General features: G+C 39.7%; 1 protein-coding gene across 2 annotated transcripts in view; it reads left to right on the top strand.

The window, feature by feature from the left end:
* The window catches only part of CFTR (CF transmembrane conductance regulator), a 159,221-nt gene extending 141,165 nt beyond the window's left edge, over positions 1-18,056 (top strand). Inside the window, exons 24-27 of one of the 2 annotated variants that reach the window (XM_019743194.2) lie at positions 5,294-5,383; positions 14,239-14,411; positions 15,001-15,106; positions 16,342-18,056. In XM_019743194.2, the coding sequence (XP_019598753.2) occupies positions 5,294-5,383; positions 14,239-14,411; positions 15,001-15,106; positions 16,342-16,542 (570 nt within the window). In that variant the 3' untranslated portion in view covers positions 16,543-18,056. The remainder of the gene's footprint in view (positions 1-5,293; positions 5,384-14,238; positions 14,412-15,000; positions 15,107-16,341) is intronic. The other variant, XM_019743195.2, reaches the window with a different exon arrangement.
* Positions 18,057-18,305: the final 249 nt, after the last annotated feature.

The raw sequence follows: 18,305 nt of genomic DNA, 5'->3' as shown, positions 1-18,305 counted from the left end.
GTGGGGATGGAGTGCTGAATTCAAGGGAGAAGAGAAAATTAACTAGTATGGATATGAGTACAACACAATCTTAGTCTTTCTGAGCCTGTAAGTTTGACGTCTTTGGTAATTTGGTCAGAGCTAGAAAACTTTTTCTTATGCTATCTCTGAAAAAGTATATACTAAAAAGTTGTCATATGAAAGGTTAAGAAACATTACATGACTTTACAGGTAACAAGAATTTGAACACTTTAGATGTAATCATTTACATACAAATAAATGGTATGTACATTAATTTTATACATTTATTCTTTATTTGTTATAAACCCTAAACATTTTTGAGTAACAAATACTTTATTCACTTTATGCTCACTAATAGATGTTCTAAAAGCAAAGCAACATTTATTTTTAAACATTCTATAATTCAACCTTACATTCTTGAATTTTCATATTGGATGGATTTCTGTTGTACAGATTCAACTTATAATAAAAAATTTCATACATTGCCAAAACACTGGATCAGTCACTGTGATGCTTATAAGCATTTGGGCCACATTTTAACAGAAATATACATTACACACACACACACACACACACACACACATATAGATTCTATACATAGAATATACAATAGAAATATATGTATATTCATTCATGTATATTTCCCTTCTTAGCCAAAAGAAAAAAGCCCTATATCCTTAAGTATAGGAGTCATTTATCCCACTCATTTAATTTATTCTACATTCAGTGACCACAGAATCCAAACTGCTTTTTTGGTTGCCATTTGATGTCCAATGCTAAAGCATATGCCTGTTGTAGTGATATGTGACCAGCTCTGAGCACTCCATACAGGCTTGGCTGTCTCTACTGAGATGAGGAGTCAGCTTCAGGAAAGAGATTCGTCAGGCAGTGAACAATGGTGTTCTCTTTGGTCTTCCTTGAGTTCCAAGAATTGCTCTTTATACCATGCATACATGATATTAAGTATTAAATATTTGCACATCCTAATTTTCCTTTTGGTGAACAGTTTCTTAAAAGAGAGAGAGAGAATCAATGTGATTCATAGTTTCAGGTGTTTTTTTTGCTGTACAATCAGTCTGATTGTGTCACCTTGGCCAAGCTGTATAACTTCTCAGGGCCATGGCTGTTTCATTTGCAAACCAGGGAAAAGGACGTAAGTGACCTCCAAGGACCTCTCAGCTTCAGAGATGAGTTTGTGGAAACTTCAAACAGTTTAGAAAACAAAACTAAGACACCTACTGGCACCCCTGGAAGCAAGAGAGTGCCAGATACTGTTTATAAGACAGGAATGGAATGTTTGATTAATTGTACGAAATTGAATTGTAGCTGAACCAGTTCATGCAGTTAATTTTTCTTTAAAATTAAAACATTACTTTAATGCTAGACAATAAACTGTAAGCAACAGACCTACAGAGTTTCTGAATGGTATCAAATCCACTACGTCTAAAACTTTTGGATGTCTAATTTCAAGTTTTCTTCCTTTATAATTTTGAATATATATTTGAAATAAAAATTAATTAATATATAATATATTGCTACACATTTGATAATTTACATATAGATTATTAGGCTGTTAGAAAAAATTAGGCATACCATTTCCTAAACAATTATATAGACAGATCAACGTTTTAATGGGTTGTTTGTATTATTGCTTTAAAGACTATGGGTTGTAGTAGCTATTCTTACAGAAGGAAAAAAGATAATATGTGCTGAACTTTGACTATGATATTTTTTATGTATTTTTAATTCTTATTTTCACATTAGCCCATTTATTCATTCAGGCAACCTTTGTTGGGCATATACTATGTATAATGCCTGTGTGTTAGTGACAGGGTATCCAGCAAAGTTATGATGTAGAAGAAGAGATAAACATTACAAGAATGCTCACAAATGCATGTGTAATTTTAGTATTCACTGGAAGCTATGAAAGTAAAATACAGGTATTTGAGACCACATATCGAGAGAATTTACTTGGTTTTGAGGATTTGAAAGATGCCAGTTAAAGGAAATGACATCTGAGACTTGAAGGCTGTAGCTGGCCATGGGAATACTATATGAGAGGAGATTCTTAGGCAGGGAGAATAAAGTGTGTGAAGAAACTGATGAAATAAAAGAAAGCCATGTGGCTGGAGTGAAAAAGGGAGAGGCGTGGAGAAGGGCACTGAATGAGCGGAAGGAGTAGGAGGAATTGAATCATGGAGTACCTATCGACCATTTTAAGTATATTCTGTTTTGCCCTGAGTGCGATGGAAAGTCACGGAAGGTTTTTCAAAAGGTTAATGATGTGATCCACTTTATACTTGTAGTTACTGCTTTGGTTGCTAAATAAGAATGGACTGGAAGGGAGGCAAGAGGTCAATTAGGAGGTTCTTGCCCTGTTCCAGAGAGAGAGATGGATGGCTTAAACTATGTGATAGCAGTAGAGATAGAGAAATAAATGGATTTGAGATATATTTTGGGGGAACAATCCACAGCACTGATGACTGATTCCATTTGGGAGGATCAGGGAGAAAGATCCTGATCATTTATGACTCCCAGGTTTCTGGATTGAGGGGAGGAAGGTGACACATATCAAAATGGAAAGCCTAGAGGTAGAGCAGGTTTGAGAAGAAAGGTGGCATTTCCCCATTTTACAGTGAAAACACTGAGGCTCAAAGAGATTGCGTTCCTATTCGTAGGTAGAACTACTAGTCCAGAGCTGCATTACTATCCTGTTTCTGCAAGCCACATTACCTTTAATAACTTCCGTGTCTGCTTTAATGTTGTGATTCCTTTGGCCTCCACCCACAGTTCTACAGAACAATGGGACTGCTTTTTTGGCTGTAGTAAACATTTCCACTGTGTTGTTCTACTGGATATGTAAGTCCCCTTGAAACTTACAAAGACACTGGAGCCCATACAGAACTCAGGGCCTGCACAGGAAGAGGAAGTTAACCTCTCCATCGACGGTGCAGGAACTAAGCTGCAGCCAAGGGGATGCATGGCAGTGCTTTCATCCAGACTGTGCTCCTGAGTACTGATGGGCAATTTATGGACCCATAGGGGTGATCCTGCCCAATGTTTAATGTTCTCTGAGCTCCAGATGAGAGAAGAAACCTGGTCCACAGAGGACATGAGGCGTTTTTTGCTTGGTGGTGAGGAACACAGTTGTGAAGACAAACACCCTTGGGTTCCATTAACTAAGTGACCTTGTGAAAGTCACTTAACTTCTCCGAGCTGTGATTTCTTCATGTGCAACAATAGGATCTACCTCATTAGGTTGACATGAAGATGAAGCGATAATACATGTAAGGTGCCTCACCTGGCACGTAGAACACCTGCCATAAACCAGAGTTCTGTGATCCAGGTGCTTACTTCCTAGTGAAGACAACTTTTCTGAAGCATATACTGATTTCTCCGAAAATAAGACCTAGCCAGACCCTCAGCTCTAATGCGTCTTTTGGAACAAAAATTAATATAAGACCCGGTATTATATTATATTATATCATATTATGTCATGTTATGTCATGTCATGTCATATCATATTATACACCTGGTCTTTATTATAGTAAAATAAGACCGGGTCTTATATTAAGTTTTGCTCCAAAAGACGCCTTAGAGCTGATTGTCTGGCTAGGTCTTATTTTCGGGGAAACATGGTAATACATTGTCTGATACTTGCTAATCTTTACAGTTGTTCATTTCTGTCCTTCTCTGTAATGCTAGAAACCTTTGATATAAAGAACCACAATATTCAAAGAAAAAAAGATGAAAAATAGTAAGTGGCAAAATTCCATCGGCAAGCCTTTGAACTTTAGTTACTAAATAAACGCAATGACTTAGATAATGAATTGACTCAAGTACTCAGAGCCACATCCTGTTAAATTCTTTTTAGTTTATCAGAATTCCCCCATAATGCCTTTTGTCTGCTTTCTTTAGCTTATTTAGACATTACTTCCATTCACTTGGAAGCTTGGAAGAGAATGTACAGACATAGCCACCAAATATCTTATAATCCTAAGAGTCATCTATTGATCTCTTACATCTACTTCCATAAAGCAATCCTGGCATCCGTTAGGAAGATGATTTGCCACAGGTTAAGTAAGACAAGCCTAAGGCTTCTGTTGCCCTCTCCAGAGGGTTCCCGAGATATTTGGCAAAGACTTTGTTCTTAAAGCCATAAATTATGCCATGGGGAAGAAAGTCTTTAATGTGACTGTCCTTGAACTTGGCTGCCATAGTGAGGATCCTCTCCTTCTGCCTGAGCAGCACAGACACCATGAATCTGGAGCTGACCTGCTGTGTGCAGTTCTTATAGATCATATGGGCATGAGGCATTCTCTCTGTCTGAGGTAATTTGTGAAAACTAGGCTGATAGGAATTCAGTTCTTAATTCTCCTTACTGGATGTTAGTAACCAAAGGCAAAAGGATAAAGGCAAAGAAAATAATTATTCTGAATGTTAACATCCAAAATATTTTTCAGTTCACCCTTAGGCACAAAGAGAGAACTAAATATTATTGTGGCATCAATATTTGCTAGTGAGGCAGCAACTTTCTTTTGAAACATTTGTTAATCGTATCGGTCAACTTAGTAGACAGTGATGGAAGCAGCGTGTCTGAGGGTGGTAGCTGCGCAGGGCTCTGTGCCGGGAAGCAGACTGTCATTGTGTTTCGGCAGCAGGTTCGGTCTCATTGGCCTCCTTCCCTCTGTGACATGCATTCAGTTAAACAAATATTTGATTTCCACGCTTTCACTGATTTCCAAGTCGTGGCCCTCTCCTGTGGCTGTCTGGTTTTGGAAGGAGAGGTTTGCCTTGGTTTATAGACCAGATGTTTAAGTAAACGTCTGTAAATTCAAACCATTTCGAAGTCCCTTGGGAAGCTAGGTTTATAAAAGAAATCCAAGGAAAAGACGTTAACTAAATAGAAATTTATTCTGATAATTGTGACTCATAATCTTATAACTTTTACCTGTTTAATTTTACATTGTGTTTGCTTGTAGTAAGGACTATTGCTAGGAATAAAAATTTAATTTCCCACAATTTACAATGATCTTAATTTCTTTATCCTAAGGGCATGGGATTAGAAACATGTTCACAAGGGGCTTCAAATGTAGCTATATTTTATTTCTTAAAAAATGGTACAAAGCAAATATGGGAAAACTTTAAGAAAACTAGATGGTAAGTACATGGGTGGGTGTTAAATTATTTTTAAATATTTTTTCTGCTTGAAATATTTCACAATAAAGCAGGGGGAAAATTGAAAGATGTTTAGAGTATTCATGCTTTCCTCTTTTATTCCTTATTGCTATAGAAAGTATTTATCTTTTCTGGAACATTTAGAAAAAACTTGGATCCCTATGGACAATGGAATGATCAAGAAATATGGAAAGTTGCAGATGAGGTAAGGCTGCTAACTGAAATATTTTGAAAAAGGTAGTTCATACGCACTTAAGAGTGGTTGTAATAGCTGAGATAATTTGACATGCTTTTGTGCATGCACACGTGTGTGTGTGCGTGCACAACTTTAAAATGAAGGGCTCTGACATACCTGCAGCTCCCAGTACTTTGGATTAGAGGCATCCCCCCACCCCACCATGCTTAGTCTCCAACTACCAGGCCCCAGGGGTAGCATTACTTTGGCCTTTTTCCCTACCAATGTGCACCAGTGAGACATGAGCTAGGAGACCCAGGCACACCGGGACTGTTTCTGACACAAAGAATCATTGTCCACACTTTCCCATCTACTCCCTGTCTGGGTTCTGGTTTCTACCATAAGGAGGAGGCTTGGACATGATGTACTTCTCTGGGAAGTGTGGGTTCTGCACAGAAGGATGGTGGTCATTCTAGAGCATCCACTGATGACCACAGTCTTCTCGAAGCCACCAGGAGTCAGCTGCCTTTACAGAATGTGACAGCTATGAGCACTTCTAGGCACAAGGCCGCGTGACCCAGATGCTGCATACTCCATTTCTTGAGGTCCTTAGGGCACCATATAGGGTGTATATTGACCAAAATATAATCAGAATTCCTAAATAACACCAATAGGTGGTTTATTCTAATTGAAGGTATTATACAGAGGAATTTGGGAGGAGGGGAGAGAGCTAGAGTGAGACTCTTGGTTCCTTAAAGAACACCCTAGCTGTAACTGACAATTCTTGAAATATAGGCATCATATTAAAGAAAGGAGGAATGTAAATTGCTCTATTTCATGAAACTTGAGGCTTAAGTCCAAAGCTCTGGATGGTGACAGACTACAATTACGGGACCTAAGAACATTGGGATTCAAAGGTCTTAGAGAACAATGTTGGCCCATGATTTCCTGCACTTTTGGTACTTGTAGCCCAGTTCTCTTTATCCCAAATGTTCTTTCCCTTTCTGCATTCCTTCAGAGTGGATCTTGCCAACTTTGAAATGTCTGTGAGTGTTAAACACTTACCCACTGAGTGCCTAACCTTAACATGCCCCTAATAAAATGCGCTTAGATTAACTGTTTTCAGTATCAGAGTTTCCTTATTACCCAACAAACAGGGGCTTTAAAGAAAACATTAACTAAATTGCAAGTGACACATTTTAAGATCTTTCATGTGACTTCAGAGAATGAACGATAGGAACATAATGTGGTGGGAGCAAAATGGGAAGGAAGACAGTGGACTTTATAAAATTGGCGAGTATTGCCAAGTCACAGTAAAATGTACAGGAAATCAAGATCATAAAAACGGCTAAAATGTTACAAGACATTGTTAAGATTTTAAATACCAATAGAATGCACTTTACCTGTTTAGATTTTTTATTTGATCAAAGGTATTTAGGTATATCTTTTTACTGACCCTCTTTGTAATAATTTGCTATTCATAAACGGGCATGTTGATGCTATCCTTATGTTACTGTCATATGCTTTGAGCAGTGGCGATACGTTTTTGTTGCGAAGGCCTGAAAATAGCACACAAACAAATAAGCTACTGAGGAAAAGGTTTTGGTTTAAAAGTTGTAGGGCCTGAGCTTTAGTCCCAAATGGTTGATCATATAACTTATCCAAACAGGAATATTTAGGGGTGTGTCAGTGTCTAAACTGGATAGGATACTGGCACAAAAAGTGTAATGGATGACACGGGGCCAATTGGGATGCATGTCATCTCGTTGAGTCCTCTCTGTGACCCTCGTGTGATTTGTGTCTCTGGAGGAAAACACACTGAGTGATGGCAGGTAGCTAACCTCCTGAATCCCATCCAGATCCTGCCTCCTTCATGATCCCTTTCCCCTCAATGAAAATCACAGCACGTGCAATGACAGCACCAGGCCAAGAAACACTTGACTTCTAGCTTGGATCTGGACCCAAAATCCAGTGTGAAAGGGTTTTTTTGTTTTTGTTTTTGTTTTTCTCTATTAGTTTCAGGTGTACAAAACGGTGTACTAGTTAGACATTTATACCCCTCACAAAGTGAGAACCTGTGAAAACAGACACATAGATCAATGGGACAGAATAGAGAGCCCAGAAATAAATCCATGCCTACAACATCATTTAATCTATGACCAAAGGAAGCAAGAATTTACATTGGGGTAAAGATAGTCTATTCAATAAATGGTGCTGGGAAACCTGGACAGACACATGAAAAAAAATGAAGCTGAACCACCTCCTTACACCATATACAAGAATAAATTCAAAACGGATTAAAGACTTAAATGTAAGATCTGAAACCATAAAACTCCAAGAAGAAAATGTAGGAAGTAAATTTGCAGACATTACCAGGAGTAATATTTTTACTGATATATCCCCTCGGGCAAGGGAAGTAAGAGTGTGAAACCTTATGCTTGCTGATCTGGACTAGACTGTGTGAAGCCTTGAGGTTTGTGCCTAGTACTAAGCTGACCCCAACAGCTCCCTGTCCCTTTGTCCCTCGGTGCCCACCTTCATCTTGGCACTCTGTAAGCTGAGATGGTCTAATCTCCCCATCCTCAAACAACTCAGGCCACCAGGCCAGTAGCTTCTCAGGAGCACTGACTTTAGCCGTGTAGGCAGAGTCTCAAAGAAGGTGGAATCCCAACGGGGAGAAAGACCCCTAGCATTGTGGCTCAGTAAATTAGTAGTGTGACTTTTTATGTTTATATGTATAATGGGTCCATCCCAGTGCCTGGCAAATAGTAGGTACTAAGTAAATGTTAGCTATTTAATCATGTTTCCACCTGGTGTTCACCTGGCCAGCTCTTAAATGTTGTGGTTTGATGGAATCCTAATTTTTGTCTTATTTTATTTATTCACACTGAGGAATGACATGCATCCTCTTGGCTCTAACTAATACCTCTGTGCTGATGGCTCCCACATATGCCTGTTCCCGGAGCTCCCTGTCCAACGCCTCAGCATGGACCAGCACCTCACATCCACATACGTGAGCTTCTCATGTGCCCACCCACACGACTGTCCTGTGTTCCTCCTTGCAGTGAATGGGTTCACCATCCTCCAGTGCCTGGAGCCATGACTGGGGCTCATTCTTGACACCTGCTTTCTCCACCCATCTCCATATATCAGGTCCTATCAAGGCTGGCTCCTGCAGATATCTAGAATGTGTTCACTTTTCCTCATCCCCATCTGACACACAACTCTTCTTTGGAGTTTTGAAAGAGGCTCCTTGCTGGTTTCCCTCTCATTGGCTCCCCGAAGTTCATTTGGCACTTTGCAGCTCTGGTCATCTTTCTAAACCCTCCATCAGATTTCTTGTTTCTCCCCTTCCCGTGACTCCGTATGGCCCTTTGGACAAAGCCTGCACTACCTAAGATAGCTGACAAGTTTTTTCATGATCTGGTCTTTCCCTGCCCCCTAAACTCACTCATCACCCTCCCCCGCTACCCAGGACCCAGTTCTACTGAAATTCTCTGGTTTCTCTAAAGCACTGTGTGCTCTCTCTTCTCCAGAAGCTTCTTTTGTGTTGTCCTCTGTGCCTGGGACACGCTGCCAACCCTTCACCGCCTGCTCCTGGCATCATTCAGGCCTCTCCTCACACATTGCTTCTTTCCAGAAATGTGTCCTGATGCTCCAGGTCTGAGAGAGGAACCCCTCCAAGGTGGACCCTATCCCAATGTCCCTTCCATCGCATTCTTCACACAGGGTAGAGATTTGCCTCTTAATGTGTCCTTGTCCCACACCAGACTGTGGGGTGCTTGAGGGCAGGAATGATGCCTATTGACCGAGGTATTTCCAGTGCATAGAATAGTGTTGGGCACATGGATGGTGTTCAGTAAATATTGATTGATTTAATGGGTAAATGAATGATTTAATTAATTTAATAGATAAAGGATTCATGTGTACTATATCATGAAAATAGCCTTCTGGTTAATACACAGCAGGTGTCACCATTAGCAATGCAGATACGGAGGTTTCAGAAGCCTCAGACTGGGCTGCAGTCACTGGTGATGTAGAAACAGCCCATCATTTGACTTCCAGTTCAGGGTTTCAGCAGAGCAAGCTCTCAGTGTATCCATAATCTAAGCAGCAGGTCTGTTGGTTTTAGAATAAAAGCTTTTTAGGGTAATTGCTTGCTTTTTAGATTCCTTATGAAATAGTTTCCTTCTTTATACATTGATAGCCAGGTAAGTTATTTTTAGAGAGCAAGCTCAATAGCGGAAATTACGGCCTTTTAAGTTGAAAATTTGCCCTGGAAAACCTGTAGAGTGGCAAAAGGAGTGTCTAAAAAGGAGTCAAGAGGGTCTATTTTTATAACTGCACACTAGTGGACCATTCAGTCCAACCACAACTCACTTCTCTGGTTTTTGTCATGTTTCCTTGTCACAAGAGCAAACTCTTTCTCCACAATAACTTTCCAGAGGACAGCAATCACAAAAGTCAAAGTCCTGGTCCTGTACAGGCTGCTATATATTTCTTAGTTTGATATGTCATAAAACATTTGTTCTTTTAAATGGCAGTTTGGGAGGTACATACAATTTATTACCCAACAGCATAAAGTTGGCAGATTCTTGTACCCTAAAGTTCTTTTCTCCACAAATTGTTGATGCTTTTATTTTTAATACTAAGAATGAAAAAAATTTAAAATGTTTAGATTGCAGTAATTTTTAATTGGGACAGAGCTAAGCTGAAGTTTGTATTTATTTTTAATCTATTTAAAAATGGATTGTGACAATAGTATAAATAATCTATGTTGGGAATATGTACTATGTGTGTACATTATTATGCTGCTAAAGATCACTAAATTAGATGATTTCTGTAGCAATTTCCATTTCAGTCTTTTTTTCCCAATGTACTTATCTCTGACTATTAATTTCCTGCTTGTTATTTTTCTACCCATCTGGACCATGAGTTCCTTCAAGGCAGGGCCTAGTGTTATTCAACTTTGAATCCCAGGTCTGCCGTAGTACTTTGAATTTAATAAATTCTCACTGAGTCTAGTAAGGAATACATGACTAAGCAATCTTACATCCAAGCAATCAGTTAGTGAATTTAAGCCATTCTTATCACCGCATAGAGTTGGTAACAACTTTGCATCTTTTTAAAAACAATCCCTAGTCTATCTTGCTTCCCATTTTCCCTCCAAAGCCTATCACAATATCTGGCATAAAATTGATAAATTTGTTAAATGTTCACTGACTTCAAAATTTAAAGTTTTACTAACTTATGTTGACCTTTCTGTAGTGAATATGATTTTAAAAGATTTTTACTATGCTTCATAGTGAGTAAAACAGTGAGAGAGAAATGTTGTAAAATATACCCTAGATGGTCTGTCTCACTGTCATTCCTTTGTTTATAAATATTGACAGTGATATATACTTAAGTACTTAATTATTTACTAGTAGTAAAAAAATAGTTTCATTTGGGAAAAACACATACTTGGCTCAGCTCTTTATCACAGTAACACACTACAATGGCTTTCCTCCTAGGGCCTTGGGAATTAGTGTGTGATTGGTGGACATCTGAAGAGAGAATACATGCTACGATATTCTTACCAAAATCTCCACCTTGTTACTAGGCGTATGGCATAAATTAATTGTATTGCAATACTTCCTGCAATTTACTTCCCTAGCCAGGCCACTTATAAGGGGAAAATCTTACAAGTCTGATTGTCATCCCACAGTAGAGTGTCAGTGACCAGGCCCACGTCCTTGGGATTTTCTGGCTCCAACAATACTAATAATTACTGTGGATTAAGTGCTTATCATCTGCTACACTTTGTAGCAACCTATTTCAACATATTATCTCATTTAATCCTCATTAAATCCTTCAAAGTCTATACACGCCTTTCCCCGTTTTTTTCAAGTGAGGTAAATGTGACAAAGTAACACACCGGACATTGTCGGCCATGAGTGTGAGTGGGTGGTGGAGTGCAGATTCAATGCCACTTCTGTTTGATTTCAGAGACCTACCTTGATCAGTACAGTACTTTACATTTTATTGAAGTATAATTGACATGCATACTGACCATTAGTTTCAGGGGTACAACATAATAATTCAATAATTTTGTATTTTGCAAAATTATCACCACAATAAGTCTAGTTAAGTTAACATCCATTTCATCTGTACTTCTCTTGATGATTAATTTGGCTTAAAAATATCCTCAAATACTGCTGATTGATCTGAAATAAAATACTGAAATATCTCTCAGTGTTAAGGCACTTCTGATTTTATGATTAGATTTTAAGGGATTTTAAAGTCTTAAAGATGAGAAACAATATATATATAGTCATGGGATGAAAAGTACAGCATAGGGCATATAGTCAGTGATATTGGAATAGCTGTGTATGGTGTCAGATGGGTAATAGACTTGGGGAGGTTGTCACTCAGTGAAGCGTATAAATGTCTAATCATTATGTTGTTTTGTACACCTGAAACTAATAAAAATAAAACGATGAGAAAACAGGCAGGCAGAGTGACTTGTATTTAATAATAGATCACACTCTGTCCTGGCAGAGCTAAACCCAGAACTTCTTCATTTATCATTTGTCATTCTTCCTTAAGTTGGGATTCATTTATCATTTATCCATATGTGTCTATTTTGTTTGGCCAGCATTCTAGGAGCTCAGTACATATTTGTTGAACACATGAGCGAATGAGTGAGGCTAGCAGTGCATCTAGTATTGACAGTGGGGACACAGAGCTAAAAAGCACAGGTCTTTATCTCAAGAAACTGACCGTCTAACAGGGAATCTTGCACAAATAGCACTGTGGCCAGATGTCTGGCTACCCTACGGGATGATCAGAGATACTCGGAAGGGTATGTCATGGTGTGCAGGGAACTACGAGCTGTTTGTGCCGCTGGAAATAAGAGTGGAGGGGACTCGATTCTGGGTCTGTAAATGTCATGTGAGAGCTCATGAAGAGAGAGCTCAGGAAGTTTTGTTCTGTCAGGAAGAGATTTAAAAGAGAGAAATAAGATGGTCAAACCTGTATTTTAGAAGAATCCCTGGGGTGTTTGTGTGGTGAACTCGCCAATTGACAACTTGGAATTTATAGTGATGGTCTGGCCTAGGGTTGCTGTAATAGGGTTGGCGAAGAGAAGGATTTAAGAAGTATTTGGAAGATGTCCAGAGCTCAAGGTATAGATTTGAAAAACCATTAGCTTATCTGTGGTAATTGATACTCTAAGAATGAATGAGTTCTCAGGAGAGTTTGGAAACTTGTGGGGGAGGAAGACTAATATTCAATGGACGGGGGGAGAGTTGCCCACACATGATAACAGGCAGAAATGGTCAAAGATTGGGGGTTTCTCCTAAGCCAAGGAGTAGGTGTTTGAAGAAGGAAAACATGCTCTGTAGTGTGAGGCAGTGAAGACAGCAGATGCACACTAAGTTTTTGAGATTTCTAGATGACAAAGGGGCTAGATATTGAATAACAGCTACGGGAGAACCTGGAGGCAAGTGAGGGGTTTTGTTTCTGGTTTAAGATGGGAGAGGCTGTAGCAGGTTCACAGACTGAAGCCAAGAAAAATCAAGAAGTTGAAGACAGAAAGAAAGAACACAGGTCCTCCAACTCCCCACCCAAAGTCCTTTATTCACATTCTCAGCTACTTGGATCTGAAAGTTTTAGGTTTGAGTCTTCCAGGATACATCAGAGTAGTCCCCTTGTCGAATTAATATGTTTCAATTCCCTTCCATCACAGAAACTGTTTCCAAAATTCACTAATTCTCACATAGTGAAACTGCTTTAATGAGAACCCAGTCAAGGAAAGGAGTGTCATCTGCAGTATGTATCACGGGCACATAGTAAATGTGTGTGAACAAACACACTGATGCAGGCCACCTCTGCACTCATGGTGGAACTCAGGAGTCTTTCTGAAGACTCTCATGCTGCCTGTATTACAGTTAATATTTCATCTTACCTCCCCAGACTAAATCCCAGGCTTCCCAAGGGCAGAAGACAATCACCTATGTATCTCATTAGCCCTCAAACTCTCAGCAATACTTAGCAAAAAGAAAAACACAAACATTAATGCATATTTATCTGAATAAGTGATAAGAGCTAAGATACTTCAGTCATTTTTATCTTATTTTGAAAGAAGGGTTTCTATATCTTGTTGGCATTTTCAGCCTATTTTTTCCTATCTACCTTATAAAAACAAGCCATTGCTCTAACACAACTCTGATATTCCACCTTGATATCTAAACACATTTAAATCTAGTAATACACTATTTTAACTCCAGGATTTTTTTACTTCATAGTTTCATCAATTCCTTAAAATCAGTTTTTATGAATTGAAGAGATGAAAAGCAAGTTGCCTTATGTATTTTGGAAAAGCTCCCGCTTGATTCCTTATGCTACTTTTTTATGCTCTATTATAACAGTAGAGGATGGTAGGCAGCATAAAGACTCTGCCGTGGTGAAGTAAATGACTGCATTTCTCTACATCTTAGCGTTTCTAGCATGTGTTAGTTGTGTTGTAATTATTTGTGTATGTCTTCATAAGCCCTGAACCTTGCAGGGCATGTGCCATTTATCATTTCTTTAATCCCTATTGGAATACCTGACACATAATAGGCACTCATTGAAAATTTCCTGAATGAATGAAATGCAGAGCTGAGACAAGTCATAAAGTGACTTTAGAGCTGCCAAGATTATACATAGACTTTTGTTCCATGAAACCCCCCAAAAATGCAGGAGTGGTGTATGTGTATGTGGGGCGGGGGGGTGATGTGATATTTAAACTTTTAAAATTCCTTTGTGTCTTTTTAGATTGTCAACATCTCGAATGTTTTTAACCTGGTGGCATATGAACCACGCTTTCTGAGCACAGTGTTTTCCCTCGGTCTTTTCTGTAGGTTGGACTCCGATCTGTGATCGAGCAGTTTCCTGGGAATCTTGACTTCGTCCTTGTGGATGGGGGTTTTGTCCTAAGCCATGGCCACAAGCAGCTGATGTGCTTGGCCAGATCTGTGCTCAGCAAGGCCAGGATCTTGCTGCTTGATGAGCCCAGTGCTCATTTGGATCCAATGTGAGTTTCAGCATCCCTGATATGGGACCACAAGGGAGTGGCGTCACTGAGACCTGCTCCACACCAACACAAATCCCCAGTAGGCTGTCGTGTCTGCAAGTAGAGGAAGCGCCTTCACACAAAATAACTGCACAGTGGAAAAGTCACCATTTGACATCAGCACGAGAGCTTATTTCCTAGCATAAGAGCCCTGGGTTCTCTTCTGAGTGCAGTTCTGGTGTTTCATACAAACTCCCCCTTTGCAATCCACAATAGGATATTTAGCTACATAGGCATACTCTGACCCTTATGATATATTTTCCTTTCTATTTCATTTATATAATAGGAACTATTTATAGTACAAAAGAACTACTAGTCAGTCTACATAATGAAAAAAACTGTACCTCTGTGAAATTTTCTTCAAGAAAATTTTGATGGAAACTTTGAATCTATCCTATGGTTGGAAAGTTTTTTGTGGCTGACTCTATATCACCGTTATGTTAAAAGTATTTAAAGAAAGATAAGTAATTTAAAAAGGTATGTTATCAAAGGTGCAGGCAGATTATTGATGTTATGTAATGTTATGTGTGGTATTTTCTCTCTTTTCTAGAACATACCAAATCATTCGCAGAACTCTAAAACAAGCGTTTGCTGATTGCACCGTGATCCTCTGTGAACACAGGATAGAAGCAATGTTGGAATGCCAGCGATTTTTAGTGAGTGTTTATAATTTACTTAAGATCTAATTTCTCCTTTAATCCTTGATAACAATCTCTCACGTGATAGTGCTTGCAAATTGCAGCAATATACAAGTTCTTCCTTAAAACGTGTGTCATAGGGCCATCCAGCTTCACTCAAAAGAGATGCACCAGCTTCTCACTTTGGTCTGAGCTATGAGGTGAGGTTGGAATTCAGTAAATCCAAAATAGCAGCATATTACTAAGTTACATGAATACACTGGAACATCTATACTGTTTGAGTCCTTTATTTTGTGGATCTAGTCATAAGATAGAGTAAGTCCTTACGCTTTCAATAACTAAGTCTCCCTTGGACGGGATCCAAGACAGGCCTGGATTGTCTTGCAATCTCACGTATGGTTTTAATGCAGTCGTGGAAAGGCTTGTTTCATTTTTCTAGTCATTAGGTGGAGCTCAGGTGAGTGCCTCTCCCAACCACCTCCTCGTGGTGCTTTCAGAACTGTCACAGATTCTTTCAAGTGATGTTTACAAATTCTGTTGGGTTTAGTCACAAGGAAGTTCTGAGGATGATGTAGCACGTCATTTCTGTTAAGGCTTTTGAGGTTCCTGGAGGTAAATGCTTCCCTTACTGAAGGATTGCTATTACCATTATTATGACTAATCTTCAGCTGACAAATCAGGAGGCCGACTCACAACCTCTTGCCCTGCTGTGGTCAGGGTCGGGCGACTGGGTAAAGCCCTTCTCTTTTCTGGCCTTGGGTTTGCTTGACTTGAACACGTGAAGAGGCGTATTAAGGTCAGGCCTCCTGAGTGACTTGGAATCATTAAGCTTCAGTCCTGTTGAATAGGTTCAACTCTTTGTCATGCTGTGGACGTATACTCATTTTTAAAGTAATATGTAAGGGATCTAACAAAAATCATTCTGGTTTACGAAGCAGCCTTAGCTCCTGTAACATTCTCTGAAGAAAGACATTGCTCAGTACTATTCTAATTTAAAAAAAAAAAAAAAAAAAAAAGTATCCCAGCTGCTAAGTAGGAAGTTACAGCTAATTTCACAGATGGCAGAAGCTCCATAAAGCAAGAGGACGAGAGGACTCAGCAGTGAAATGAGACAGCCCTGGCTGTTCACACTGCCTGCCCCTGGACGCTCTTTTCTTCTGGGCTTTTCCTGCCTCTGCGCCTTTGCCACCTTCTGTCCTTGCTCTGGCCGCCCTGCCTTCTGTCCACGACCTCACTAACGGCCACTTCCCTAGGTCATAGAGGAGAACAAAGTGCGGCAGTACGACTCCATGCAGAAGCTTCTGAGCGAGAAGAGCCTCTTCCAGCAGGCCATCAGCCCCTCTGACCGGCTGAAGCTCTTTCCCCAGCGGAGCTCCAGCAAGCACAGGTCTCGATCCCAGATCACTGCCCTGAAGGAGGAGGCAGAAGAAGAAGTGCAAGACACCAGGCTGTAAAGCAGCACGAGCGTGTGCGTGGATGCTCTTCCGGAGCTGCAGGAGGGATGGCTTCGGCCGCAGAACACAAGGATGAATAACGCTGTTTTTAAAAAGGCAACATTTTGGGGAGAGGAATTAAGGACATTCACATAGGTCTGGATAAATGGCTTCCTGGCAATGGTCAAATTGTATGAAAGGTACTTCAAATCCTTGAAGATTTACCACGTCTGTTTGCAAGCCATATTTTCCTGAAAGCTTTTCCCCTTGGTAGTCTTTGGGAAGGTGGCTGTAAATGTCAGCCAGCTTAATTGTTCAACATAGTGAAATTTGCTAATTTGTATTATTGGAGAAGAACTGTAATCATACTACTTAGAGATGCAATGAAGTAATGATAACTGGAAACTTTAGTGGTTTGTATTCCTTTTTCTCCACTCTCTCTGAGATATTTAAAAACAACTGTGTCTGTTGAGCATGTGCCGTTGCCAAGCAAGCATCTGAATACTGTGAGAGTCACACGACAGCCTGCCAAAATACGTACCATGCAACATCTAGGTATCAGTCAGGAGAGAGGGCTTCCTGATCCTGGAAATCAGGGTTAGGACCATCCAGCGCTACCAAAAATCCAAATAATTCAGATATCAGAATATCTCCCTTACCTAGGAAAAGGGCTGTTACAGTCCCAGCCAGGGAGGGGACAGGATAGCTCTCTTGATGCAAAAGTTGACATGCCTTTCCCCAGCTTCCAGAAAACAATAAGCTCATAAGACCTCTGACATGCAGAAAGGTTGGAAAAATACTTTAATGCAAATTGGTGCAGGAAAACCGTTCTTACCACAGGAGCTCCAGGTAGAGGGTGTGCAGGCAGGTATGTCATGGGCACTCCAAGTAGACGTTCATGAGACCCAAAGATCCAGGTGTACATGGGGTGATGTTGTGTGTTTTCAGGCTAGCTCTATGCACTTCATAAAGTAAATACTGAGTGAGAGAGAGACTGGGAGATACACTGAAGAGTCAATCATGAATTCATTTTAGATGCTTCTGTTTTATAATTTTGTCATGCAAATGAAATTTTCTCTAGGAAATATTATTTATTTTAATAATGTTTCAAACTCATATATAAATGACTGTATTTTAAGAATGATTATATTATGAATTATATTTGTATAACTTTTTTATATTGGAAATGCTGACTTTTAATGGCAGTTGCTATTTTTATGATATATTATGTTAAAACTGGGGGGGGGGCAGGTGGGGCAAATTTAGGGTGATATTGGCCAGAGGCTGTGAATTGCCTTGATGGTGTGGAGAGAAGTATTATGGCTCACACAGGTGTTGTGTAGACCTGTATGACTGCTGGCCAGCACACAGGTTCCCTCTTAGATGCAGGTCTAAAGAAAACAGAACCACAAAATCAGACCACTTTTATTAGGGACACACGGCCTCTCTAACTCCATCCTGACCCGAAAGATTGCAGTCTATTTATTACTGTAAGAAAATGCAATGTGTCAATAAATCCACATATTTGTGTGAAACTTAGCTGTTTTCAGATGTGTTCATTAATCGTGTCTCATTGATCTCTTACTTCAGTCTCTAAGGCTCCTGGAACACACACCACGAAGCTTTCCTTTAGATACAGCTTCTTGAGAATCCCACAGGAGTTAAGACACTCTTAAAAAATTGTTTCTTTTTTGATATTGTGGTAAAACATACATCACCATTTGCAGGTGCACAGTTCAGTGGCCTTCGGTACATGCACATTGTTGAACAATCATCATCATCAC

This window comes from Rhinolophus sinicus, linkage group LG11 (assembly GCF_036562045.2).
Source record: "Rhinolophus sinicus isolate RSC01 linkage group LG11, ASM3656204v1, whole genome shotgun sequence".
Taxonomy (NCBI): Eukaryota; Metazoa; Chordata; class Mammalia; order Chiroptera; family Rhinolophidae; genus Rhinolophus; species Rhinolophus sinicus.
Note: the sequence above shows the minus strand (reverse complement) of the source record. Positions and strands in the feature narration are given on the sequence as shown.